Source organism: Toxotes jaculatrix, chromosome 5, assembly GCF_017976425.1.
Source record: "Toxotes jaculatrix isolate fToxJac2 chromosome 5, fToxJac2.pri, whole genome shotgun sequence".
NCBI classification, from domain to species: Eukaryota; Metazoa; Chordata; class Actinopteri; family Toxotidae; genus Toxotes; species Toxotes jaculatrix.
In genome coordinates this window covers 1,380,385-1,399,085 of record NC_054398.1, presented here as the reverse complement: position 1 = coordinate 1,399,085, position 18,701 = coordinate 1,380,385, and the positions used below count along the sequence as shown (strand labels likewise).

The 18,701-nt window shown below is 44.1% G+C and overlaps 2 protein-coding genes across 2 annotated transcripts in view; one reads left to right on the top strand and one right to left on the bottom strand.

The window, feature by feature from the left end:
* carmil2 (capping protein regulator and myosin 1 linker 2) overlaps positions 1-1,160 on the top strand; it is a 33,959-nt gene extending 32,799 nt beyond the window's left edge. Inside the window, exon 42 of the mRNA XM_041038686.1 lies at positions 59-1,160. Within this exon, the coding sequence (XP_040894620.1) occupies positions 59-594 (536 nt within the window). The 3' untranslated portion in view covers positions 595-1,160. The remainder of the gene's footprint in view (positions 1-58) is intronic.
* A 3,341-nt stretch (positions 1,161-4,501) lies between these two features.
* ric8a (RIC8 guanine nucleotide exchange factor A) lies at positions 4,502-17,967 on the bottom strand. Its single transcript, XM_041038426.1, has 14 exons — positions 17,710-17,967; positions 14,670-14,717; positions 12,043-12,271; positions 11,774-11,916; positions 11,528-11,608; positions 11,068-11,167; positions 10,617-10,804; positions 10,329-10,423; positions 10,091-10,241; positions 9,591-9,686; positions 9,313-9,457; positions 8,825-8,969; positions 7,130-7,249; positions 4,502-6,388 (listed from the first exon to the last, which is right to left on the bottom strand). Exons 1-14 carry the CDS (start codon positions 17,797-17,799, stop codon positions 6,247-6,249), a joined length of 1,773 nt encoding a protein of 590 aa, XP_040894360.1. The 5' UTR covers positions 17,800-17,967; the 3' UTR covers positions 4,502-6,246.
* Between the last annotated feature and the right edge of the window lie 734 nt (positions 17,968-18,701).

The window sequence follows — 18,701 nt, the reverse complement described above, 5'->3', positions numbered from 1 at the left end:
TCTTTTCTGTCTGTAATGTAAACATACTCCTCCGTCTGTCTGTGTCCTTCATCCACAGCTGAAGAAAAGAAGGAGGAGCTGAGGGCAGAGAAAGGAAGGATGGGCTGTGGAGGGACGCCAGCTGAAGCCAGGCACCCCCCTCCAGGAGAGGAAGAAGCAAAGGGCTCAGGGTGTCCCTCCTCTGCAGGTCAGCCTCAACAAGCAGCATCACCACCCCGACTCTTCAGTCCGGCTGCAGCCCTCGACAAAGCTCCGCCCACCCCGGAGAGGCCCCCAGCACTAACCCAAACCCTGGAAAAGCCTCCTGTAACCCCCACATCTCAGAAAAAGAGCCCCAGCACAGCCCCTGCACTGGCCCAAACTCTAGAGAAGCTCCAACTCCAAGACAAGACCCCCAGCACAATCCAGGCTGCATTCGAATCCCCGGAAAACCCCAGAGTGAGTCCTCTGTCCCACAGGAAGAAGAGTCCTGGCACAGCGTCGTCAGCAGCAGCGGCAGCGGATCTAAGAAACAGCACACAGGAGAGAGGAGAGGCCTTTAAACAGCACACGACGAAGGCAGACCAAAGAACTGAGCCCCCTCTGTCTGAATAACAGTGCACTGAGGCCAAAAGACACACCTGGGAGAGAGAGGGGGGAGGGGTCTGTGACATCACCGAGATCAGGAAGTGGGTGGGTACACGAGGTCTGAGAGCGGCCTGAGTGTTGTACCCTCCGGTGGAAAACAGCTGCTGTGTCCCACGTCAGGGGTGTCCTCTCTGAAAGTCTGAGGAATCAATATTATTTAGCGCTCACGGTTGGTGCGGATTTTTGTTGCTAGCTCACAGCTAACGTCTCTACGGTCGAGCGACTCAACAGAAAGTTTTTTCATGAGTTGATGAGGTTTGGTTTGTCTGAGGCTTCCGAGATTTTCGCACGATGTCGACAGCTGTCCGTGTGTATTTAACCCAAACAGCACAGGCGTTAGCTGTAGCTACTTACCAACATACACACCAACCGTGTGTCCTCAGGATGTGTCCGTGTGTGTTGACAGATGATCCTCAGACAAATCTGCATCCTCTGGCATCTTTGCATTGAATATGCATTCAGTCTAAACCAGGGGTGTCAAACTGTTCCACAAAGGGCCGGTGTGGCTGCAGGTTTTTGTTCCAACCAATGAAGAGCACACAGTTTGACCAATCAACTGTCTGAAGACTGAGATCAGTTGATTAAATGAGTCAAGTCTGGTGTGCTGCTGCTTGGTTGGAACAAAAACCTGCAGCCACACCGGCCCTTTGTGGAACAGGTTTGACACCTCTGGTCTAAACACACCTTTAAGGCTCAGCAAGAGCTGAGTCCTTCCGTGGAGGCTGAGTCTGAAGTGGGACACAGCTAGGTGTCAGCTAAACGAGTGACAGGAGCGTCAGCTGGGTGGATGTGAAGCACATTTACCAACACGTCTGTGTGTGTGTGTAGTTCATCAACACGTCATGTCAAATACATATTAACGTCACCTGCTTACATAAACATGATCATTATGATTTCACAGGTTTTCGTGCTCCGTGGTGCAGTTTCTGTTTTTTTTAAATCCCATTTTCAGTTTCCTCTCAATGCTCTTTTTTTTTTTTTTCATCATTACCCAGAAGTTCCGATTGGACAGACATCGTGTTACTGAGCTGATTTATTTCCCGATCACTGTGACGTCCATCCAGGGTCTTTTTTTTTCTTTTAGTCAACACAGAGGCTGTGTGAGCAGTAGTATATATATATATTAGGTTATTTAATGTCAATCAAACTAATCTGTATTGCAACATGTCAGGTATGTTTAACTACTTACTGCTGAGGTCCTGCAGTTCACATCACAGTCTCTGTAACACCAGGCAGAACGTTAGCTGTCTGTGCTGCCAGCAGAACCGTGCATCACTGACTGCTGAGGTAGCTGCAGACCAGAGACAGGTGAAGGGCCACCACCTGCTGCCACTGCAGGGTCGCTGCTCCTCTGGGCTCTGTTGGACGGATGAAGGCCAACCCTGATGAACATGTCAGTGTAACGTGACTGTGGAGGCCACAGCATATGTTTCACATCGTTATCACAGTCACCAAACCATCCAGTGAGGATGGTGATGAAGATGGAGGAGGAAGAGCAGGTCCTGCTCTCTGTGTGTACTCAAACGAAATAAAGAAGGTGTATTTAAGTTTACTAAATGATTTTTAATAAACTTTGGCAGGAGAGAGGAGTGAGGAGACAAGGACAGGCAGTGAATACAGAGGGAGAGAGAGAAGGAAGGACAGAGGACATGAACAGGAAGGATGTAATGTTGAAGACAGGGAGTCAGGACACAGACATGGGTGCATCCCCCTGTTAAAAATAACTAATCACCTGCTGACTCTGTCTCCAGAGGTTCAGAGCTCAGGTGAGACGGGGACGTAGCAGACTAACAGTGGCCTCAGCCCGTCAGGACGCCCCACAGTGCCTGATGGTAACATCACCGCAGGACCTCAGCAGTGACACTGCCACTGTGCAGTGTCACTGTGAACTCCACATCCGTCTCTTTGACTTTATCCTCCATTAACACCGTGAAGGCAGAAAGCAGCGATATGCTCTGAATCCTGTTTCCTCGCGTAGAGGCAGAGCCAGCTGATAACTTCAGGGTATTTAACAGGTAAAACAGCAAAGAATACTTTGCTTTAAGGAAACGCTCCAAGTGCAGTGTCCTCATTTTAGGCCTTTTTATTTCAGTCAGTCCACATCAGTCTCAGTAGCTGTGTCAGTTTCAACCACATCTGTTCCCATATTTGTTTGGGCTGCTCCTCTGGGGCAGCTGGGTCTTATCCCAGCTGAAGTTCTGCTCACTCAGGCTCAGCTGGGGGAGGCATCCTGAAGGTTTGGATCCAGGCTAAGATGAAGCTGCATAAAACAAAAGGTTTTGTCTTAATGTTTGTAGATTTTTTTTTTTTTCTTTTCTTTTTAAGATACCTCCCAGTTTTTCTTACAAATACAGCTCATATGACGGGGTGGCTCCAAACATCTTGTAAAAAAAAAAACCCAAAACAAAAAAAAAACATTTACAATTTAAGAAATTAGTTCCATTTTCTGGTTCTTTGAATTTGTATACACTAAATATTATTTCAGAGCTCCATCCACATGGGAAAATGTTCCCGTTTCTTTTCTTTTGCCTTGTTAAGACGTTTTCACCTTCAGCCTTTTAGACCCACACAGGGGACACTAAAGCTCTGCATGTTTCTGTGAAGCCACATCAGAATGTGACATTCGGTCAGTGTCACATATCGAATTCAGGTTCAGTCATTCCATTAGACGACCATACATGTAACCACTATGTCCATCATATCACAGGAGGACCAGAAGAGATCCTACTGAAAGACCAGTATACAGTGTGCACAGATACTGTGTGAGAGAACAGCACGAGTGTATTCAGTCTATCAAACTCTCAGGGTGGTTGTGAGGAGTGGTGTGTGTGTGTGTGTGTGTTGTGGAGAGAGCAGACCTCAGTTCAGCTCCCTGTTGTCAGCGACCTGAGCCTCCGTCTCATCCTGGGGTAGAGTTTATTTTCTACTGTCATGTTTATCTTTGCCTTGCACGCACAGAATATGTACAAAACAACATAAACAAAAACAAAGTTATGAACAGAGTGTAAATCCATACCTATACTTGTTAATAATTAAAAAGTTGATTGAGTTGTGTCATAAATTTGTACTCCTGTTGCTTTTTGCTTCTGTTGTGTAATGTCTCCTGTCCTTGTATCACAAACTGGGAATGTGAAGTTTGAGCATCATTGAACAGAGGATCCAGTATTTTTATTGGATCTTTAAATCGAATGAATCCAACACTGTCTGTTGAACTTGTGTTTCCCTTACATTTTCTAACAAGTTCTCCAGGATCGTTCCCAGGTTCTGCGGTGTAGCACTGAGATGTAAAGGCTCTCCCTGCTGAGAGGTGAGATAAACTCTGGTCTGGTCATTATCTCGTTCACACTCATCTTTAATTATATTGATATCAAATCATCATATTCAGTTCATTCATCCGCAGATAGGACGACATCAGATACGAACCGGCTAACTGACATGGAGGGAGCTGAACCCCACCAGGAGCCTCTGTGACTCCGATGCACCACACTGAGGTATGATCTGCACTCAGGACATTCACATTTATGACTGAGCAGGAATGAAATCACTGTCAGAAGCCAAATCCACGAGTCATTTGCTGGTTTCTGTCCAAAGCAACTTGTATTCAGACTCAATAAGAACAAAATATTTCATTAGAACTTGTAGTTTTGTTTTGAAGAATCAGGTGTAACTGAGTGCTGCAGGACCCTGGCAGTCCTGAGGTGTAGTCTGAAAGAGTGAGGGGCTTTCAGTGACTCTGCTGTTACACTGAATTCAGCCTCTGTGACAGTGGAGTGGGTTAAACCTGTCGTAATGATGATGGTGCATCACTTTTCTTTTTCCCTGCTAATAACCACAACAGCACCAAAAACAAGGCCAGACAATTCTGCCATTTAAACACATTTAATGCATATTACAGTCTATGGTAGTTAGCAGCTATATAAAGGAGAATACAGTTAATATATAACGTGTTTCAGCTTATAGACTCTCTGCAAGAATATGTCTTCTTCAGTCTAAAATTATAACACATCTGTCAGCGGTTTCACATTTCACTTCTAAAAATAAAGCATCTGACGGGCTTTATGAAAAACATCTAAAATTCAGTCTTATTTTTCTCTTTGTCCCAAAAATACAGCTGATTCCACCGTCGCAGGCTGAACGTCTCTTTAGCTTTCATAGTTTCTCCTGCTCTCACGAGGAGGAGAAACCACGGCTCTTTATCTGATCGTGAGAAGCTTCAACAATGTGTAAAAAAAAAAATGTTCCTACAAAGTTCAGCTTCAGACAGAGATACAGACTAGTTTCCAGTGTTTCCTGCTGTGAAGAGATCACGGCACACACACCGAGGACAGAGCGCTCTGTGGATTCTCCTGAGTAACAGTAACAGGGAAGTTTGTTGAAGTCTCAAAACCGAAGACTTCAACAAATCCAATCCAGACTACTGGGATAACATGCTGTTAGTGGTTTGGGTCTCAGGTGTCAGGTGGGCCCAGCTAGCTGTTGTGTTTGCAGTTAGTGTTCAGTTCACACTGTGACCTTCTGATCCTTAACATGCTGAAATAACGAACCCTGAATCACACACACCACCTCCGCGATGCGTTTGAGGTTCAGGTTTTGTGTCAGAGAGGTGCTGATGTGTTTTGTTTGTTTTTTGTTTTTTTGTTTTTTTACACTGTGGAGCCAGTACTGGTCACAGCACACAGTGTGTGTGGAGGTGATGGAGAAATACCAGTGACCAGTCAAAGATGACATGAGCATACACACACAGAGCTCAGGCACACAGAGACATGCACAGAAACATGAAGTGTAACGAATCACTGATCCTGTGATGAACCAAAAATCCACGATAAATGAAAAGTTTGTCAGAAACAAAGCTCTGCTGCGTTCACTGTCACCGTGTCTCTGTTTCGAGACAGGAGATGATTTAAAGGCCCACACTGATGTTTTCTTCACTAACAACCAGAAAATCAGCTTTACAGAAGTGAAACTGGCTGCAGACACTGGAGCTTATTCTTATTTTGCTTTGGTCCTGTAGTGATGGAGGTGTGAGCAGAGGGCTGCTTAGGAAAGTTTCTGTGTTGGTGTGTTCGAGGACGCTCCGATATCTGAGGTTTTGGCTTTTCCTCCACCACCCTCTGACGTGTGCACAAACGCTAACATTTGCTGTGTGAATCTAATGAAGGAGCCATTTGGAGACTGTTGATTATTTGAGTTGACTGAGGAACGATGTCACATCTTAACCTTCCAAAAACCAAATCTCCCTCGAATGAACAACTCTATATTTTACAATTTTAATTCTATATTTTTTTTCCACAGTGAAGATGTTCAGTTTTTTTACAGTGTGCTGAAATGGATTGAAACAAAACGTCTGGAGGGAAGAAAACGAATCTGCACACTGGTGATACTCTTTGGAAAATGGTCAGCAGTAGTAGATACAAAGCCAGTGATATGGTCCTTTAAGTCACCTCCCATGTCTCTGCGCTGAGTTTTACTCTGACTAAACTAATCCCAACTTTCCTCCTCCCATCAGAACAAACAAACAGGAGCAGGCCGGACAGTGTGGCGTGTGAATATTTTAAATAAGCAGACAGATCTGCAGGGATTGTCACAGGAGTTAAATCTGTTTCTGCCTCTCTGGGTTGGCTAAGCCTCGTCTTCACTGTCTGAGTTAGCCGGCTCTCCTGGCTGGAACAAAGGATTGTGGGTGAGTTTGAGCAGATCGTCTGGAGTCATCTCTCTCATCTTGCCGTCCATGCCGAGCTGCATGGGCTGGATCATGTTGTTCCTGCAGAGACCAGTGGTTAAAATGCTAAAAATGAGCACATGTACGAGAACAGGCTGGACTGAGTCTGACTCTGTCACTGTGAACTGTCAAAGCCAAAGAAGAATGAAGGTAGCTGATCTGAGAAAATAGAAAGTTTAACTAATTAAACTATGATGCAGCAGCTGGCTGACTTCATGCAGAGTCCCTCACACTGATCAGTCACCACAGATGATCCTCGTCAGAAGCACCAACCCATCTGTGTGTCAGTGTAAGGTTGTGGAAATAGCTAATTGTGGGCTTATGATCAGTAACCCGCTGATGCTCTTGTACCCTCTTCCATCTCTGTCTAGTCTCACAGTCTGGTTTCCTACTTGCTGAGGCAGTCCCTCGCCTCGTGGAGCCGCGCTGCATTCGAAACAGCCCAGACCAGAAGTGAGGAAGCTCGTCACAGCTTCATTCAATTAGCCTTAACTGAAAATCACAGGTGTAATTAAATGTGTCGCAGTGATCACAGGTATCGTTTGTCGCAGTGGTTCACAGGTGTGCTGACTTTGGTTGGAGGTTGTACTGTGGGAGCCATGTTCTCAGCGTGCTCTGTCTAACCTTTGTTTTTAGTTATAAATAAGATCAAACTACACTACAACTGTTCTGAAAGTGATTACAAGTGACAGGAGCATGCAGTGTGGGTCAGGTCAAACTGGCCAGGGCGTGTGTGTGTGTGTGTGTGTGTGTGTGTGTGTGTGTGTGTGTGTGTTTATTGACCTTGACAGTTTGTCAAACATGTTGACCAGCTTCATAGCTTCATATTCTTTCTGCTCCTCTGTCATTCCCTCCATGGGATTAGGCTGGTCCTCCTCTACAACTCCTGTTATCGGGTTTATGCTGGAGACGGAGCAGAGGGAGAGAGGGTTAGAACAGAAAACAGCAACATTTCTTTTTAATTAAAGGTGTAAATAATCTGAAGCTTCAATGCTAAATCTTGTCCTAGCCAACTACACTCTCACCTATATGTCCATTAAGTAGCTGTTTTTGGAAACTTGGAAATTTGGACAAACGGCAGATGAAAACCTCAGAGCCAGAGCTGGAGCATATCTACATTCTGTGACTGTTGACGTTGCCTGTGCACTGATCAACAGTTCAGTGGACCTGGTCCCAGAATTCCTCAGCTGAATCATTAGATCTGCAACCCCACTGTCTTGGACATTTGGGTGGGGAGGGGTCAGCTGATCCTCACCTGGTTGTGAATTGGACCAGGTGATGGAGAAGCTGACAGAAAGACCTCGTAAACCCGAACGTGAGGCCCTGTCTGCAAAATCTTCAACTCGCACCTCCCTACAATTTTTTCTTGTATCCTCAGGGAGCTTGAGAACACTGAATCTCTTTAAGCCTTTAAGGCAGCCTCTCAGAGCTGTGCCCAGAGGGTCAGACCTGCTGTGGAAGCAAAGTAAAGGGTAGTGTTTCCAGGCTTGGTTAGCCCTGATGACTCCTGAAGCTGCATGCAGGTATTAGGAAGCCGGAAGGACTGTGGCTTCTCTGGTCACGGCTGTGATCCAATTATTAGGGTGTTAAACTGCTCCGCCTGGGCGAACTCTAAACCAGGGTCCTGGAAGGAAGACTGTCAAGCCTCGGATTCAGGAGGAACAGCGCAGATTTCATCCTGGTTGTGGAACATTAGGACAGACATTCATTCTTTCAAGGACACAGAAGAGGTCACGAGAGACTGCCCATCCTATCCACATGTGCTTTGTGGACATGGAGTGGACTTATGACCATGTCTGTCCAGGTAGCATATGGGAGGGTACAAGAGAAGAATGAAGTCCTGGAGCCATTACTACAATCATTTCGTCTTTGTCCAGACTGAGAGCTGTGTCTGTATTTCATTCAGGTGGTTCACAGGGAGCAGAGCCTGAAGGGAAAGCTCTGGGTTTACCCTTCTTACCCTTCTCCTACCATGTTCTACCCCTCACCTATGATCACAAGCTTTGGTTAGTGAGAAAAAGAAAAAGATTACAGATACAACTGGCCAAAACGGGTTTCAGCGTGGTTGGGCTCATCCTTAGAGATTAAGGTAAGAAGCTAAGAGCAGAACTGCTGCTCCCTCGTGTTAAAAGGAGTCTGTTGAGCTGGTTCAGGCCTCTGATCAGGGTCCCTCCCTGACGCCTCCTTGTGGTGGTATTACAGGCATATTCAACTGGTAGGAGACCACCAGCATGTTCTGGCAGACCCAGAACATGCTGGTGGGGTTATATATTCCATCTGGTGTGAACGTCCTGTGGGGTGAGAGCTAAATGACCTCTGAGCGACCTTTCCCAGCTTATTTCCACCATGAACCAGATCCTAACCAGCAGAAAATGGATGGACCTTTGGTTAAGTTCATTTCTTAAAGCTACCAACTAATATTTTTGGAAATGGTGCGATGAAACACTACATCAGACACAGAGTTAAGGTGGTACTGACTGAGCCCTGGCCTCTCTGTACTCCTCTGTCTCAGAGTCTTCATCTTCAGAGTAGATCCCAGAGTCTCTGCCCCCTCTAAGCAGTCCTCTGGCAGCCAGCAGACCCGCAGCGTTACCATATCCAGTATACTTAATGAACCTTGAGACTGGACAGAAAACACGTTACAGTTAATGTGGAAGCATTTTGACACAGAAGACATCAGTCCATTCATACAGGTGATCAGTCCAACAAGCCTCTGGTTAGATCCACATTCTGATCCAGTTCACTATCGCTTTGAGATTCAGATCTTTACGTCAGCCCGGTGGCAGACGTAAAGATCTGAATCTCAAAGCGATAGTTCAATCTGTACAAGCCGAGATTTATAGTCATGACAGCTGAATTGATCCGTGGAGGTGGTCGATGTCGCAGTGAGCCACGGGTTTAAAGTCAGTCATACGTAAATCAACGTGAATTATTGAAACAAATCCACAAAAAGATATTTTCCTCACCACTTTCTTTGCAGAGAACAAAGAGGAATTCAGCAGCACAATCCTTGACATCAGTGTCGATGTGCGTCATCAGACGGACTAGTTTGTTCCTCAGAGCGTTGCCCACCTCTGGCCTGTTCTTCACATCACGCAGCGGCGGCAGCACCTAAACCCACACACACGTATTTATATATATATATAAAATATATATTATGTATACATGGATACCTGAGCCATCAAAACACCCAATGTCCTTTCCACTGACAGTGGATTTGATTTTCCTCTGGCCCAGCACTAACCTTCGACCTGAGGAACTTCCTGGTCTCTCGGTGGATGCGCCCGCTCTCAGTTAGCAGGTTGAGTGAGGGGAGCAGGGTCTCCTTCAGCTTATGTCCCTTATGAAATTACAAGAAAAAATTTCATAATAAATACAACAAATAGTCTTGTCCAGCTACTATTTGCTATTATTTGTTAATGTAACTGGACTACATTAGCAAATAAGTAAGTAAGGTGAGAGCTGAAGCAGAAGGCGGCCTGTAAACTGTGATGGATGATGTTCGATCTATTACATTTTCACAGAGTTGTAACTGTAACTAACTCGTAACCAGATGCCATGTTATTTCTCATGGACACCATTCATCCATCGGTTAACAGCTCCACCTAGTGACGAAGTGCCTGGTTGTTCTCAGTGGTGTGTTTGCTTTTACCTCCAAGAAAAGAAGCGATACTTGTCTTTAACCAAACAAGTACCATGTGTATAATATTATTCTAGTATATTTTACAACGATTTTTCGCTCACTCGGTCCAGTCTTTTCTCCATGAACTCCAGCAGCATGTTGACAGCATCCATGTTGACCCCCATGTACTCGATGGAGCCTTGTTGCACCTTGGGCATCAACAGTACATCCAAACAGGGCAGAGGGAGGTTACCTAACAAGTTAACGGTGTGGCTGAGAAACACAGAGGGACGGAGTTAGAGTGACAGTGTCACAGAGCAGCAGACGACACCAGTGCAGAGTGTGTGTGTGTTTTCTCACCCGTGGAACTCCTCGGTCCGCTCCTCTCCATCTGCACGGCTCATTAGACAGTGTCTCAGCATGGCTCCCAAATGTCTGTACTCTGCTGCCTCCTCCTTCACACACAGACGTTACAGTCACATACATGTTGGTAACATGTCTCTTTTAAAGTCTCCCTAAAACAAGTTTGAAAAGTAACTTATTACATCTCCTGTACTCCTGTACCCATGACTTCTGACTACATAATTCACAATTATTAATATAATGCTGATAACAAAATGGTGTATAATGTGTATTTTTCTTCGGTACCTCGTCGACCTTGCGCCTAGACGTGTCAAACGTGACGTTGAACAGGATTTTCAGTATTTCCATGGCCAGCTCCGTCTGTTGCCGACTCAGTGGGGGTAGCTCTTCAGGTGGGACGCCCTCAAACCCTGCCCTGGCTGTCTCCAATGTATCTGGCCAACACAGACCCAGTGTGGCCTCCAACTGGTTTCCTGGAAAACACAGAGGAAGTTAGCAACTTATACTCTCTGTAACAGCTTGTCAAAATATGTTTTATCATTTTTCATGTCTCAGTTGGACTTCAGAACATCCCAGGTGTTACAGATGTTGGTGACGTAGAAGGTGAGCAGGTTAGCATTGATTACTTTGAACAATGCTGAACAGTAACCTAGTGGTTACTGATGGTTAACTGGGCCGGTAGTATAGAACAGATAGAAGTGTCGCTGTTACACTGATTACGCGTGAAACGAGTTACCTAGCAGACTGATGCCATGAAGCTCCTGAGCTAGCTGTGCCCTGACGTCCACTCTCAGGGCAGTCAGCATGAAGGTGAGGCGCAAGTCAAAGAAACGCACCTGGACAGAGACAGCAGAAGCATGGAGACTCATCCACTGTGGATATCAAACCTCAGAACTTATTCAGATCTATCTGTTGGATTCATAACAGAAGTTATCTCAAGCCACTGTTCCTCAGTCATGGTGAATTCTAACCAGTTCATTTTTCAGTCCCAGTGGACGTTTGTGTCGGATTTGAAGAGATTCCCATTGCCCATGTTTGAGGCTTCAAACAATCTGACAGATCCAGGACACCACGGACAAAACACACGGACTCAACGCATGGACTCAGCACACGGACTCAACACAACACAACTGATTCCTCTCACTTTGAGGCTACAACGTCCACATGAATACATCTACCCCCACTGACATCCATACCTCATGGTTCCAGGTGGGATCATGACACTGCTTCAGCCTCTCTGCCACTCCCTTTATCAGCTGCAGATCTGCAGCTACCACCTGCCATCCACCCATCCATCCATCCATCCATCCACCCATCCATCCATCCATCCATCCACCCATCCATCCATCCATCCATCCATCCATCCATCCAGAGATAAATGTTAGGGATTAGCACAGACACAATCTGAAGATTTAAAGTAAATGTATGGACTATGGACTGACCTGTCCTGTCTCATTGTGTAGCAAGATGTTACAAATGGACTTGAGAGCCTCAACAATCACTTCCTGGTCAGGGTTTTCTGACGGAGGGGAAGCTTCCTTCACCACCTCATCGGCTCCTTGCCCCTCTCCCCCCTCACCCTCCACTTGGAGAAGACATGATTTCAAAGTCAATACAAAGTAATGAGTAATGAGAAATGGATTCAAGTAGCAACCATGGATAAAAAAAAATATTCAAATGCAACAGAACGAATGCGGTTGGCAGGATTTACCTCGGCCCTCCTCCAGCTCGTTGTGAGCAGGTGTGGCAGTGCTGGCCATGGCGGTGCTGGCCATGGCGATGCCGGCGTAGCGAGCGAGAGTGGACATGGCAGAGCGGCTGATGAAGGGGTCCAGACAGTGTTTGTCTCTGGACAGGATGCGAACTGTTTCGAGACATGCCAGCTGACAGGAAGGCTGCAACTCCCTGTTCAGGAAACTGAGCACCAGCTCCCCCAGATGCTGTGTCACACAACAAATACTGTCAAGTCAGCTTTATATTTATGGAAGCAAATAAAGGCCATTGAATTAAAATACCATTCCATTTAGAGAACTGACACATTTTACTTTGAAAACCACCTGAGTTCATATGTGTTGCATGTTCTCCCTGTGACTGCTATAAATTCAGTCTTATGTTTAATTTAAACATTAAATATTCTGTACGGATTCATTTTCACAATTAGGTTTTTGTTTGCTAATAAGATTCAAATCTTCTTTTCTTCCATTTATATTTCTCTTAGATTGATTTAGTAATAGAACCACAGGGTTGGGTATACGCAGCATTCAGCTCAGCTCAGTGTACCTACGGATGTAAAGGCTATTTTCCACAGTTAACTTTATTTCTACTGTCCTGCAAAATCAAACGAGAAAGTGAACAGCAGTTTCACTGATGCAACATAAAGAAAGCTGGATTTAAGCTGCTGCCTGCTTCACTACTTCACGTGTAATGAGTGTTTAACAGGGCTAACATGCTCTTTGAGAGGAAACACAATGATTTCACTTTGTGAATCTTTCTGTTTTTGTAAACGCAGCAGTGACTTTGCAGTCAAGCGACCGTTTTTCAGAGTCACTTATATCTTGTGTCTAATGAAGTGAGCAGATGCAGGCAGCTAATACTGGCTCTGATAAATGCGTCTGCTAAGCCTTCTTGCATAATATCTTCCTAAAGTCTGTGTGCAGGCGTACGCTCGGTGTGTGCACATGTCTGCTGGATAAACGACGGCTCGCAGCACCAAAGGGTTGGGTGGGCATCTCTAACAGGAAGACGTGACAGGCATTGGCTTGTATTTATTTATAAAGCCCTAAATGGCAACATGCCATCATACATCACTTCCTTGTTAAACTGGTCATTATCTAAGTGACTGGCTAATGCTTTAAGAACCGTCTGCAAACATTTATTTTGGGAAAACTGCTTTTACTTTTTGTGCTGCACACACTTTTACAACACACATGAAAACTAAACACAGTTGCACCTGTTGGTCAACTTAAAACCATGATCACAGACTGCTCCGATAACATGTACCTGCTTTTATATGCGTTCTGCTGTTGTTTGTTTATTTTCTTGTGAGTTATTTATTTTGTGTATTTTTCAACATAATTTAAAAAGAGATTCAAGTAAAGGTTGAATGAATGAAAAGCTGCACCCTGAACTTTGAACTAATGTACCCACAGACTTAACCACTGTTCTATGCTATGTGGTCAATGGGAGATAAACTGAACAAACAATAATTTAACAAGGGCAGTTCATAAAGCTGCTGGGGACATACACACAGCATACACACAGCATACACGCAGCATACGCACAGCATACGCGCAGCATACGTAATAGTAAAGTTGTAAAGTTAAGACAAAATGGATTTTGGGCAGTTGCAGATGTGCTAAACGTGTTGGGTACAATTTTACAACCAATTTGATTCTTTTTGAAACAGATTTCTAAGGTTCTCTGTTCTAACAGTCATTCAGCTTAATCAGGTCAGAGGTCGATATTCATGCTGTAAGAGTTGTGCTAATAATTGTGCATTAATCTGCCCTGACAGATTTTTAAAGTAAGAGTTCAACCTCATTTTCAGTTCAAGTCTGAACTGAATGTTTTAAAAGAATGTTGTGAGTTTATTTCCTTTAATCTTTATTTGCGCTCCATTAGCTTCCACTCTGCTGTTACTATTGGTTGCCACAATGTGCTCTTACCCTGATTTATGGATTTGTAATCTGCATTGACCTTCTGAACTGATTAAGAGGGAAACAAACTGATCATCTACTGACAAACACCCACAGTCTATCTTGGATTTAGTTTGAGAGTAAAAACAGAGGTGCTATTTAAATTGGTGCATCCTCTGGGGAGCAGGGATGTGCTCTGTACATTTCATGGCGATCTTGAAGACACCTTGCTGTGGAGCAACATGTCGGACAGACAGACTGAAAACCCCATCTTTAGACCTCACCATCCACGACCAGTATTCAGACACGCTGAGGCAGTCACTCAGTTGGCCATGAATTGTAGTTAGTCCCTGTGAGTCGCTCGTAGTCCACTGTCTGACTACATGACATTGCAGATAAACTGTGGGCTCTGTTTCTCTAAGGGAGGAGCATTAAATGTTGCTCATTTCTTATTCGTACCTTTTGTAACCTCCCTTCCTAAAGCACCAGGCGTGCACACACAGGGAGAGACAGATGATACAGAGGAGGTGAGAGTGTTAGAGAAGATCTTTCACTGGTTAATGTAAATGTAATGTAAATGTACTTTGATTTGTGGGTAAATATTCATCTAAATCTGAGATGTTCTTAAAAATGCTGTTTTAAAAAAGTGCGTGTCAAAGCTCTGAAGTGTTTCTGTAAGCCTTTGGCGAATATAAGAAAATACCTCTCTGTCCTGCTCTTCTTCCCTGCTGAATGTAAAGCACTGGTTCATCTGAAGAAAATAAAAGCAGAGGGCACATAGCAAAGTGTGAGGTACAGAGCATGAGGAAAAGGAGGAAGAGGAGGAGAGAGGAAGGCAGGAGGAGAAAGAGACAGAAAATCTTTCACATCCCATCTCCTATCAACACTCAAGGTAAGTTTGTTTTCACACAGGTTTACAATTCACAGTCAACTTCCATCTTGTCTGATTTAGCATGTTACCTTCATGAATTTGGATATAAATAATTATTAAATGCAGCGTGAACATTCAGTTCATTTTGCATTAGCTCTGTTCAGTTGTATTAATGTAACTTCCTTTCTCCTTAGTTAGTGTTCTGCAGGTCCAGGGGATGTCCGACCATCAGAGCGAGAGACTGGACAAAGAGCAGTGTTAAACAGGTTCACCTGGGCCGGACTGTACCAAGGGCCTGCTAAACAAAGGGGGCACCTGGGAGAAGTGAGATATCTCTCTATGTGAAGTTACTCGAGCCACTGTTGCTTCAAGGGATAACAAACCTGACATGATGTGCAGATCCTGAGCCTCAGAATTTCTGTTGTTTGCGTTGCCAGGCAACATCTAACTAAACAGGAAGCGGTTTACAAGGCTGAGGCAAGACTTTTGAAAACTGGGTAAAAATAACAATCAGTTCATTCAAAGTGAATTTCCTTATTGTGTGTTTTATTTGTGCCTTCTGGTGTTAGGACTGTTTCTTAACAGTTAAGAAACGAGTTTTTAAGCCATCATGAATACAGAGTTCAGTGTATAATGGACCATGTGACTTACATGGCAGAGTCTCCTGCAACACTAAGCTCCTCATCTCTGAGAGCGCTTTAGTAGAGCAGGATCTAACGGGGCTGTGGGAGTCTCTATTTGTGTATCAGAGAATCTAATCCTATTGCCTTTAAGATCAACTCCCACACAGTTAAAGGCTCTGTGAGATCCACGCAGCACTGCTCACCTGGGGCAAGCAGAAGGCATCACAGAGCTCAAGCTTGGGAAGCAGATGCTCAGGGGAAGCTGACGTAGACTCGTCAAACCAAGCAGTCTTCATTCCTGAAGTCTTCTCTCTGGTACAAATCTAACTTTGTAAATTTAGAAGTCCAAGTTTCCTACACTGCCTCACCTTCATTACTGCCCCCTGAGGCTCACTGGTGCTTTAAGACTGGTGAGAACCACAGATGTGGTCACAGTTTTTCCCCCAGTGGCCTAGAATGAGATGTATACGTTATTGGACGTGTTTTCAAATGGATTTTTACAACAGAAAAGATTTCAAGAATAAAAATTAACTGTTTGGTTTGGCAAATGCATGTCTGGCTAACTTCCTCGTCTCTGATAAAGAGCAGCACACATTAGCCTCCCTAAGCTTTTCTTTGTGAACCAAGCGGGGGTAATCAGATATCTGACTGCCTTCATTATTACCTTGCATTCAAAGCATAAGTTTAATGAGCAGAAACAAGTTTTTTGCCTCTTAGGCCACACAATTTGTCCTACCTTGTTGTTAGAGGTGGCTGGGGTCATTGCCTGACAGGAATACCTGCAGACACTACTGGGGGCTGATAAAGTACTGCCCCTGACTCTGCATGGTTTTTGGTTAAAAAACAAAACAAAACAAATTTGTATTTTCATTCAACATTGTATTTTAGTCAACGCTATCCTAAAACTGGATATCAGTAAAAGATGACAGTAAAACTACAATGCACTTAGCTAACAAATAGGAACAAACACTGGTTCAGGGTCAAGGACACACTGACGTGGAATTCAACCATCAACCCTATGACTGGTGGACGACTGCAGCCACCCTCACCCGACTAATGCTAGAACTCTGATTTCACAAGTGGCAGTTATTAATGGTAAATGTTAAACTTTAGTGTAAATGCAGCACAACAGAGGCACATGTAGAGAGTGTGTGTGTGTGTGTGTATGTATGTGTGTGTGTGTGTGTGTGTGTGTGTGTGTGTGTGTGTGTATGTGTGTGTGTGTGTGTGTGTGTGTGTGTATGTGTGTGTGTATGTGTGTGTGTGTGTGTGTGTGTTGGCTTGGGTGTGGCTCCCCTCTCCTGGCTCCCTGAACACCTGTGCACCTGTCCTCCATCCACTCTTCATCAGAGCGTGGCAGTCACAGCAGTACTTATCATCTTGGCCAGCTCTTCATATTTCTGGTGAACAGTTTTCTTGGTGTTTCGCTTTGACTGACACCTGACACCCGTCCTCTCTGGTGTCCAGGAGAGAATTATACAGATGGACATTTCCTGTTTTCATTTTCATTATAAAGCTGAACAAACCACTGTTTTTCTATATGAACAATGGTTCAAATAAATACAGGTGTCACCTGTAGAGAACGATCAGAAACTCTGGAGTTCCCTCCAGCTCTGCTGAGCCTTTTAGACACTTTTAGCTTATGTTTTGGTTTCCAGGATCTGGTGAACACCACTCAAACAGAGGGCTAATGTTTGCTCTGTGTCTGGTGGATGTGTAAATAACATGTTTGCTAGAATAACATTATACAGCTAATATGTCAGTGCTGTGCTCACAGGTTGTTGTGCTGCCCCCAAGTGGCCAAAAACATGAATTAATGGAGCTTTGAAACTGGTTTTAAAGCTCTTGGATAGGAGATAATAAGCTTTACTTTCAAATGTCAGCTTCCGTGTATAATATGAAGCACTTGTATAATTAATCTGGTGGAAATCTGAAGGCAAACTGAGTCACATATGTCTGTCACAGTGTTTGCAACGTTACGAAATAAATGCTTTTTATCAAAGGTGATGCAACGAAGACCTTAAGCTTTGTAGCAGTGAAACTCTACCGTGTGCCAACCATCCACAGTCTATCCCATAATACGGCAGGATAATGCCAGCAGCATCATCTGAGCTGAGATGACACAGAGCTTGAACAGAAGCTAATTATGCTAAGGCAGTGAAACAGACAGCATTTACAGAACATATATATACATATGATAAAGTTAATGTTTCATCGCCCCGTTGTTACGCTGCTGAGCCGGTGTTTACCTCCTTGTTGTAGCTCTGTAGAGCCGCCAGAGCAGTGTCCTGCTCTCCCGTCTCCATTTGCTCTATGATGGCATTTAAATCCATTTTCATCGCCGTTGAGCTGCTGGAGCTTCCCCCCGAGTTCACCGTCTCAGCAGGCCCGTATGTGTGTGTGTGCGTTTGTTTGCCACTCAGACTGTATACACACGCTATGGTCTGTCACCACCCACAGATGACCGCATGATGTCTGAATCCCTGACAGCCCAAGAAGGGAGGCGATTAACGGAGAGGATTTGTGCGAGCTAAATGTTGCGTTTAGGTGTCCCCGGGAAAGACGGACGGAACGAATTTACCTATTCCTGATTTTAAAAGGCAATAATAATAATAATAATAATAATAATAGTCGAAGGAAGGTAGTTTTTGAGTAAACCTTTTAAGTAGTCTATTTATTTTTCATGTCCACTACAGTGGACGTTTCTACGCGTTTCTTAAACATCACAGTTTGACACATGAATTCATATAGGTTCACAGAATTTATTGAAAATATATGTTTTCAAATGACCCATGGCACCATTTAATATCCCTCTTATATTTAATGATTATGTTATTATCAATTCATATTTCTGTCTTACTGTTTTTCATCTCTCCGGTCTGCATGTTATTGTTTGTAAATGTACCTTCATATCATTTTATTCCGTGTGTCATTAATATATTGGAACACAAACTGTGCCTCTTATGGGAATATAAAATAAAATGAAATAAAATGAAACAAATTTTTCTGATTTTCCAAAATTCAGAAAACTATCTTAGTCCAGACAGAACTGTCCTTCTCATTCCAAAAATGCAAGTAATTACTAAAAGTTGAAGCTGTTCAGTTACAATCTCAGCAACCTCTGTTTATGCTTAGTGGAATAATAAGCTGCAGGCCTTTTTCAAAGCAGACGTTGGACATTTGGCATATTACACAAGGAAACGCACTATTACAGATGGTTGAATTCCATTCAGCTGCTTCA